The sequence below is a fragment of the Molothrus ater genome, chromosome 14 (assembly GCF_012460135.2).
Source record: "Molothrus ater isolate BHLD 08-10-18 breed brown headed cowbird chromosome 14, BPBGC_Mater_1.1, whole genome shotgun sequence".
Classification (NCBI taxonomy): Eukaryota; Metazoa; Chordata; class Aves; order Passeriformes; family Icteridae; genus Molothrus; species Molothrus ater.
Genome location: NC_050491.2, coordinates 3,366,944 through 3,376,422, shown reverse-complemented (window position 1 = coordinate 3,376,422; position 9,479 = coordinate 3,366,944). Strand labels below are relative to the sequence as shown.

The window sequence follows — 9,479 nt, the reverse complement described above, 5'->3', positions numbered from 1 at the left end:
AGAAGAAATAAAACCCACAACAAGCCCAGGCAGAGCCGTAATCCCCTTCGCTCCGCGGCGGCCGAGAGAAGGAAGGAAGGCAGCCGGGCGGAGAGGCAACAAGTGGCCGCGGCGGCAGCGACGCTTCCCCGGCCCGGCTCCCGCTTCTCTTGAGTAGAAAACCAAACCTTAGGAGCGCGTTCTCCCTCTCCCGCCCCCCAGAACACAGCCCCGCTCGGCGGGCAGAGAAGCGCAGCCCAGCAGCGCTGGCGGCTCCCGGAGCGGGCGGCGGGGCCGCGATGGTGCCCGCGATGGGCTCGGCCCTGCCCCGCTCCGCGCTCCCCGCACAAAGCGCCCGGACACCGCCGACGTGCCTGATAGAAAATTTATTGATCTCTCTTCGTTTGGAAGAAGGAAGCAAACGAGGACTAGGAACAGGGAAGGAGTATTTCTGTTACTTTTTTTTTTTGTTGGTTTTTTTTTTTTGTTTGTTTTTGGAAGGAATCCGGTAACAAAACTAAAACGTTTTTTATCCGATATGTCAAAACATGTTTCACAGTAAAATTCACAAACCCATTTACATAAGTTTACAGCTTAAGAAAAACCAAGACATACAACTTACTATAAATAAAAGAAACGCGTTTGCGACCCGCACAGCTCTGCTCTCTCCCACCTCCCCCTTTTCAAGGAATAAAACCTCAAAATTAAAAAGTCGTGGAAGCTACAGATTGCGGATGGAAACCAAGCGAGGGTCGGTAACAAAACACTTAATAAACCACAGCGATAACGTGAACAACCGAGTTTAACAACAAAAGCCCGCGGTTTTTGTTTATGTCATTGCAACGCTAGAAAATCAAACTGGAAGATGATTTTTCAAAAAACTTTTAAGCGAATAAAACAGTGCCCAACCTAGCCGAAACCAGGAAAGGAGTTGCCGTGGTTTGAAAACTTCACAGCGGCTTCTAGGAGGCAGGAGTTGTGCTCTATTAAAATAACAACTTGCTCAAATATTATTTCTTGTACAAAAAAAAAAGAAAAAAAAAAAGGACACAACTAACGGATTTCCTTTTTAAAATTTCTCCAGAGTTAGTATTAAGTCTGCTAAGCCGAGCAACACTGCCGTACGTCCCGGTGTAGTCAGGGAGCGGTGATGGGGTTAGGGATTAGGACGGGGAGGCGTCCGGAGCAGCCAAGTTTATATGTGAGTTAGTGGTACGGTACCATTCACGGCAGTCCCGGCACTCTGGTAGTGCTGGTGCACGCTGTGTAACCTGCTGCCCTGCAGGGCGGAAGGGTCTGTGGCATCCCCGCCGGGGGGCAGGTACATGCTGATCATATCCCGCAGGTCTCCCAGGCAGGCCCTCTGCGAGTGGGAAGTGATGGCCGGAGGCGGCGAGCTGGGCTCGGATTTCACCACGGAGCCCATGGAGCCCAGGCTCATGGCCGTGGAGGGCTGCTGGCCGTAGGCGGCGGGGGACATGCTGTAGGTGGAGGCGGCGTTCATGTAGGTCTGGGCCGTGGACATCATGGGGCTGTACTGCAGGCCCGTCATGTCGTAGCGGTGCATCTGCTGCAGCTGCGGGCTGTTCATGCCCGGGTGCTGGCTGTAGCCCAGCTGGTCTTGCATCAGCGAGTAAGCCCCGTTGGTCCAGCCGTTCATGTGGGCATAAGTGTCAATCCTCTGCCCCACCCCGACGGGGCTGCTCACCGCGTTGCCCCCCCCCGGGGCCAGCAGGTTACCGGGCAGCGAGTATTTGTCCTTCTTCAGCAAGGTCTTGGTCTTCCTCCGGGGCCGGTATTTGTAATCCGGATACTCCTTCATGTGCACGGCCCGCAGCCGCTTGGCCTCGTCGATGAAGGGCCGCTTCTCGGCGTCGCTCAGCAGCTTCCAGTCGGCGCCGAGGCGCTTGCTGATCTCCGAGTTGTGCATCTTGGGGTTCTCCTGGGCCATCTTCCGCCGCTGCCCGCGGGACCACACCATGAAGGCGTTCATGGGGCGCTTCACCCGGTCCTGGTCCGAGCCCGCTCCCGCTCCGTTGCCGGCCCCGCCACCTCCGCCGCCTTTACCGGTGCTCCCCGGAGCGGGGTTGCCCCCGGTGCTGCCCGGAGTGGGCTGCGGCGCCTTGATCTCCGTCTCCAGCATGCTGTACATGGCCGGGGCCGGTAAAAGGTGCGCCAGGGCGGCGGGCAGGCGGGCACCGAGCGAGGAGAGGAAGTTAAAAAAAAAAAAAAAAAAAAAGAAACAAACAAAACAAAACAAAAAAAAAAGAAAGAACCTGTCTGGGCAGCTGCCACGAGAGAAGGAGGAAGTTTCGGTGCCTGGCAGAAGCGCCGCTCCCCGAGGTGCCGGCGGTGGCGGAGCTGCTGCTGTGCGGAGCGGCTCCCACGGGCGGCAGCGGGCGATGCTCGCAGGGATCGCGGGGGTCCGTGATTGACGGGCTATAAATGAGGGGGCGGCGGCCAATCAGCGAGCGGTTCCCGACAGCCCCACGCCGGCCGCGGCCAGGCCGGGGGCGGGCGGAGGGAGCCGGGCTCGGGGATGCCGCGGGTGCCGGGCCCCTCCCGCCGCGTCCCGCACCTGCCCCGGGGCACAGCGGCTCCCGCAGCTGCGGCCGGGCCGGGGGTGCCCTCGGGGCCGCGGGGAGGAGGAGCGGGACGGAGCGGAGCGGAGCGCTGCGCTGGGAGCGGGAGCTGCGCGGCTGCCGGGCACAAAGGGGTTTGGGGCGCACGGTGCTAAGCCAAGATCGGAGAAACTGCCCGCAGACCGAGGGAGCCCGCACTGCACCCCCGGAGCGGATAAAGGGGCGGGGGAAGGATGGATGGGCTAAACTCTTCCACTTCTGAGCTGTCGCCGGGGGGAGAATCTACATTGCCATGCTGGGATCGGGCACGGCTGTCGGTGGGAGAGCGGCTGCCCCGCGGGGCCGGGCTGGGTGGGTGGGTGGGTGGCTGCCGGCCGGGCATTCCCGGCCATCCCCACCTACACTCAACCCCGCTGCCACTTGAGCTTTTCCACTCGGCTGCCCCAAAAGAGGGGAGGGGGGGGTAGAGAGGACGGCGCTTGTGAATCCCCTGAGTTTCATGGCAACAGAAAGTTCTCTCCGTGTGAAAGAAAACTTTGGCGGCGGATATGTGAGTGGAGCGGCGCCCACTTGAGCTGTCAATCACCGGCTTCCCTGTCCGTCCCTCCCCTCCCTTTACCCCTCCTTCCCTTCCTTCGCCAGAGGCACGGACGCCGCACCTGCATGGACAGGGCCGGCAGCTCGCTGGGAGCACCGCGGCCACAGCGCTCTGCACCGGGGACCAGGGCAGGCTGGGCTGGGCTGGGCTGCTCCATCCCTGTCCATCCTCATCCTCCCGCATCCTCCTCTCCAGCTCCGTCCGGAGAAGCCGGGCAGCTCTCCGAGCCGGGCAGCGCTGGGGCGGGAGAGGCAAAGCGAGCCGCAGGCTGCTCGGGGAAAGCCTCGCTGCCGGAGGATGCGGGCAGCATCGCCGCTGTGGCCATGAGCAAACTGCCCCAGGGGCGTGTGGGGCTCCGGGGAGGGTCAGGGGCCTTGAGGTGCGGACGTGTGTGAGCCTCCCGTCCCGTCCTGGGCGGCCCGGCCAGGAGCGATGCTGCCGCCGCTGCTCCCCGGCTTGACGGGCACCGGGGGCACCCCAAAGACAAGACCGCGAGTGTAAGGACGGTAACCGGTCCGGGGAGGAGAAAACCTGCAGGGCAGGGCGGGGATGAGGAGCTGCCGGCCCTGCTGCAGCCCGCACGGCTCTGGAGGGACGCTGGAACGATCGCGGTGGCGTGGAGGGGGTTGCAGTGAGCCGAGCTGAGCGCTGCTGGGGTTTAGCAGTTGAAGGTCTCGCTCGTTTTGTACGGATTTCTTTTTTTGACAAAATGATCTGTTGAACAACGTCCAAGGGGAAATAAGTCCCGCTTGCGACCGGCTATGGTTTAGTCAGAACTTTGGATTTTGCTTGGTTTGCTGCTGAGGTATTGAGCGAAGTCAAAATTTGGCAGCCCGAGGGGAGAGGGTGGCAGCGGAAGGGTTGTTCCAGGCGGGAGAGGTTCGCGTGTAACTTTTGCAATATCTTGGAAAAGCTTCAGCCAGTCGTAATTAACTTGTAACCCTCAATATATTTTGGCTTCTCCGGTCGAGGTTTAAGACCTGCCCGGCTGGTAGGAAATCGGAGTGATATATACCCTGACAATGCTTTGATATTTCTTTATATGAGCGTTTGTTGGAGGGACTGGACACGCTGGCATGCAACGAAAAATTGGGCTGTATGGGGAATTAGAGGACGCGCTGAAATCCCCCTGAATAGTCTTTCCGTCAATGCTTAAATAAATACTACAACGTTAAGTTTCGGACTCTTACTTTGTCTTTCAATCCGTCTTTGAGCTGCCTGAGTCTCAAATTAGAGATTTTCTTTCTTGTAAAAGCCAAGCTTTTCAACACTTTTAAAGTCCGTATTATTTCAAACCAATACATTTCTCTTGAACGCTAATCTTGTAAAAGAACTGAGCCCGACTGAATAAAAATATAAGTACAAATTGATGGATTTCAGACTTCACAGGTCGCTGTAACGCTCCCCACGCCGCACATGTTCTGAGGAAAACTTCAAAATCCGGCTGATTGCCATTTCCAGAGGAGGTGAGAGGACCCTGTGCTCCAGTCCCCCCGCCTCGGCGGCAGCGCTGTGTTTGCTGTGGGCGCAAACCCTCGGCCGGGATTTGGGGAGCGGAGAGGGGAGCGCGGAGCCGCCTTCCCTCGGGGCTGTGCCCGGGACCCGGCTCAGCTGCCCGGGGCTGTCGCCACCAGCAGCCCCTTCTCGCGGCCCCCCGATGGCTGTCGCTCTGTCCTTCCTTGTCTCTGTCCTTCCTTGTCCCTGCCCTGCAAACGCCGGTGGGGAGCAGGAGGAGCGAGGCGAGCCCGCTGCTGTCCCCAAAGTTACCCGCAGTGCGCTTGGAGAGCCCCTTCCAGCACCCCCTTGGCAGCCAATTCCAGCCTTCTCCTGCTCCCCGGGAACGGGGACGGAGCCTGCGGAGCTGCCGGGACGCAGGGAAGGGGCAGAGAGCAAGAGGTGACCCAGCCCGGCACAATAAACCTGATGCCTGGAGCCATTTTCTTAAATTCACTACGAGGGAAGCCCCGTGTGTCTGGTGGGGGTCGGGAGAACACTTGAGGTCGTGTAAATACAGTTGTCAAAGGCTGAGGAGCCTTTTATTATTGTTATTTATTTATTTGGGTGACAAAGGAGCGTGAGGCGAGATAAGGAGTTTACAGCACAACCCAACTCGAGCGCGAGAGAGATGCCGAGATTGAAAAGGGCCATTTGAAAGGGTCTGTCTGGGGTTTCTGCGAGAGCAACGCTTAATAAGAAAGAACCATTAATATATGTTAATTGCGGCTCCAGAAGAGCTCGGGGGAATCTTGGAACTGTGACAGGGAGGATCGCTGGCTTTTAAAGAATAAGTCTATGTAGGAACCCGGCCCCGTCTAATCCTGTTATTAAAACATCCCCTTGGTCACCAGCCTAATTCCCGACCGAGATCAGCGAGGGCTCGTCCTCGAAATTTGCCCAGACAAGGGAGCTGGGCGCCCCTTTCGTTTGGACCCTGCTGACCCTCGCTCGGCTGATCCTCCGAAAATGTCCAGCCTTTTAGCGATGCTTAAGATAAAAGTTCACGTGATCCCCGTTTCAGGCTGGCATTCACATCCTCCCCAGAAGTTTTCAGCGTGGTAATGTGGCTACTAAATGGGCCATTTAAGGCCGGTTCTACAGTTGAAGGTCGTTAGGAGATTTTTTTGGTTTTATTCTCTATTTAAGTGTCACGCCAAAACACAGCTCGAGATTGCCTTGTCACACTGCTGCCTCCCGCGCCGCGGGGCTGACACGGCTGGAGCGACCTCCCAAATAAATAAATAACAAAATCATTAGCTCCGACAAACGAGCTCCAAGTCCTTCCCGTGGCTGCCCCGGAGCCTCGCCGCGTGGAGATCGCAGCTGTACCACAGCCTCCAGCTGTCCCTGCTGCTCCGGGCAAGCAAGGGTTACTACTGATGACATCATTAAAAATCGCAACATTTATGAACAAAAATCTGAAGTGCGTGGGTAAACCCGGGCAGCGTCGTTTGGTCATAGCTCGATCCCTTTGAACTGAGCCTCCCAGCGCGTTCAGGAGGCAGCGGCGAATGTTTTTTGGTGGTTTTTTTTTTTTTTAATCACTTCCCTCCCCCCGCCCCCCCAGCTGAACTTTTATTTGGCTTCTGACAATAATAGAGGGCTGCAAACAGACCTCTCGGAGCGCCCTCTGAATAGACCCTTTTCGAGCCCGGATTGTTTCCACCGCCACAAAAAAACAACCAGTAGCTCCCGTTTTTTAATTGGGTTGTTCCTGGCCCTGGCTCATTCAGGTGTTCGCCAGGAATTTGTTTATTAGCCTTTGACAAACAGCCCTTCCTGGCAATCGCCTCACGGAGCTGTCTTCAGCGGGAGGGGAGGGATGCGGAGGGGGCAGTTTGCTAATAAGGACTCTCCATCCCCGAGTTACCAATTAACAGAGTTCTGGAGGGGACCACCAGCACAGGATAACTCGCCAGGGCTCGCTGCGGAGCCCCGAGGAAACCAGAGATTTAGCTCATGTGTTTTCCCGCAAAACCACCGAGGGAAAAACGAGCCCGAGAATAGATGCTAAAGAGACCACCCCCGCTGCCCAGCGCCGGGCAGAAATCTTATCCCCGCTGGATGAGCCAGCAATAGAAACTTTCTGCGACTTCCCCTCGCTGTTACAGCGTAGAGAACCCCCTGGAAGAATTATCCAGCCCTAGCACGGCTTGCCCGGGGCGCTGCTGGAGCTCCCATCCCTTACAAGGCGCGGGGATGTGGCGGGGACACGACTCGGTGATGGTCTGGCAGTGCCAGCTTCACCCGCTGATCTCCAAGTTTTCCAACCTGAACGATTCCATCGTTTTCTCACACCTCAACTCCGCTTGCCCGCCCCGCTCCGAGCGCCCCCGGCAGGGGCAGCCCCGCTGGCCAGGGGACACAGCCCCGAGAGGGGACACAGCCTCTCTGTGAGGGGACACAGCCCCTCTGTGCGGGGACACAGCCTCTCTGTGAGGGGACACAGCCCCTCTGTGCGGGGACACAGCCCCGAGAGGGGACACAGCCCCTCTGTGCAGGGACACAGCCCCGAGAGGGGACACAGCCCCGAGAGGGGACACAGCCCCTCCGTGAGGGGACACAGCCCCGTGAGGGGACACAGCCTCTCTGTGAGGGGACACAGCCTCTCTGTGAGGGGACACAGCCCCGAGAGGGGACACAGCTCCTCCGTGAGGGGACACAGCCCCTCCGTGAGGGGACACAGCCCCTCCGTGAGGGGACACAGCCCCGTGAGGGGACACAGCCTCTCTGTGAGGGGACACAGCCCCGAGAGGGGACACAGCCTCTCTGTGAGGGGACACAGCCCCGAGAGGGGACACAGCCCCGTGAGGGGACACAGCCCCTCCGTGAGGGGACACAGCCCCGAGAGGGGACACAGCCCCTCCGTGAGGGGACACAGCCCCGAGAGGAGACACAGCCTCTCTGTGAGGGGACACAGCCCCTCTGTGAGGGGACACAGCCCCGAGAGGGGACACAGCCCCTCCGTGAGGGGACACAGCCCCGAGAGGAGACACAGCCTCTCTGTGAGGGGACACAGCCCCTCTGTGCGGGGACACAGCCCCGTGAGGGGACACAGCTTCTCTGTGAGGGGACACAGCCCCTCTGTGCGGGGACACAGCTCCTCTGTGAGGGGACACAGCCCCGAGAGGGGACACAGCCCCTCCGTGAGGGGACACAGCCCCTCCGTGAGAGGACACAGCCCCGTGGGATGGCCCTGGTGGCAGCAGCCCCTCTGTGAGGGGACACAGCCCCTCTGTGCGGGTGTCCCCGGCCCCTCTGTGCGGGGACAGCGCGGGGACGGAGCGGCCGGGCCCCTGGCACAGCAGCCGCTTCCCCCGGGCCGCTCCCCGCAGGGACAGGGCAGGGACAGGGATCCCCCCCTCAGCCACCGGTACTCGCTGCTGGGCTTTAGCGGAGACACAAAAAACCCCAAACCAAACGAACCCCACAAACTCAAATAATCTCTGGTTTTTCCCCGTTTAAAACTTCGCGAATCTTTCCTCTGGCGTTTTCCATACAGATGCAATAACCACCTTATTTACTGGTAATCATGGCCGTGCTCCTTTCTAGCAGTTGGATTAGAAATCGGACATTCATTGTAAAACTCTAACTTGCTAATTAGCTGCAAATAAACTATTCATTAGTGGCAAATTAAAATCAAAACACACCTTAATTCTACTCCCTGACACACAGTTTTGAAGGCACATATTGTTTCAAACTACAGCCTGTATCACTGGCACAGCAAATTGAGATCCTGAAAGGTTTCTCTCCAGGATATATAATTAAAATATATTCTACTTTAATTGACATTATAGAGGACATAAATGAGATTTTCCTTTTAGAAAGAAATAGCAGTTTCTAAATAAAGCTTTGCAGGCTGCAGAATGGAGGTTTCAAGCAAATGAATAGTCATTACTACCTTTTCAATGATGTGGGCCTTTTGATCAGAAAAGAAATTAGCTCTAAAGGACAGACAATAGGAAGCCTGCCCTGCAATAGGAAGAAAATTAGATGGCTAAGGCTCTTAACAACACCTATTTCTATAAACCATGGAGCTTCTTGCTTTTCAATTACAGCTGTTCATTTCAAATAAGGAAAGTGGAAAAACACAGAGGGGAATATAAACTCTGTTGCACCAAAAAAAAGCCCGAGACAGGGCAGGCAGGCAGCTTTCCCGTTTCCCTTTTGTTTTTATTATAATCAGTTAACTAATGTTACATATTTTGTAATACTCATACAGCCCAGCATAGCATTCTCCAGGTCAGTCAGGATGGATTATGTTCAGTAAAGGAACTGGTGAAACATGAGAAACTTCACATTAGGTTGCTAGATGTTTCCACTGCACATCAAAAAATTACATTTTGCACATCCATCTCATACTTGTGTGCATTCTGCAGAGAAAACAAAACAGGACTAAAGAACCTGAGGAAAATGAAGCGCTGAATAACACTCCGCTGTCTTCTGATTATAGTCAAAAACTAGCCCCAGCTGTTCTGAACTAAATTGAGTTCTTTCATTACACTCAGGACAGAGAGATTACTTCAGGCAGGTTCTCCCCATGTTACTTTTAACCCATTTTTATTTTAGAAATGATACTTCTCTCAAAATATAAAATTAGCTTGCCAAGTAATAACTTTTAAATATGAGCTCTCTTTCAAGTTATTTAGTTTGTAACTTATTTTTGAACATTATTCTCCTGCATATAAAAATAATTCAAGTCTTCTTGTGAATCTGAGATACAATCATAGAAACAATTCTTTCCTCCTTTACCATTTCTCTCTAACCACACTTGTATGATTAGGTGTAACAAGTAAATTATAATTTGTTACTATCCAATCAAT

At 55.7% G+C, this 9,479-nt stretch overlaps 1 protein-coding gene across 1 annotated transcript; it reads right to left on the bottom strand.

Moving 5' to 3' along the window:
- Positions 1 to 350: 350 nt before the first annotated feature.
- LOC118698918 (transcription factor SOX-3-like) lies at positions 351 to 2,181 on the bottom strand. Its single transcript, XM_036402478.1, has one exon. The coding sequence runs from the start codon at positions 2,129 to 2,131 to the stop codon at positions 1,175 to 1,177; it is 957 nt and encodes a 318-aa protein (XP_036258371.1). The 5' UTR covers positions 2,132 to 2,181; the 3' UTR covers positions 351 to 1,174.
- Positions 2,182 to 9,479: the final 7,298 nt, after the last annotated feature.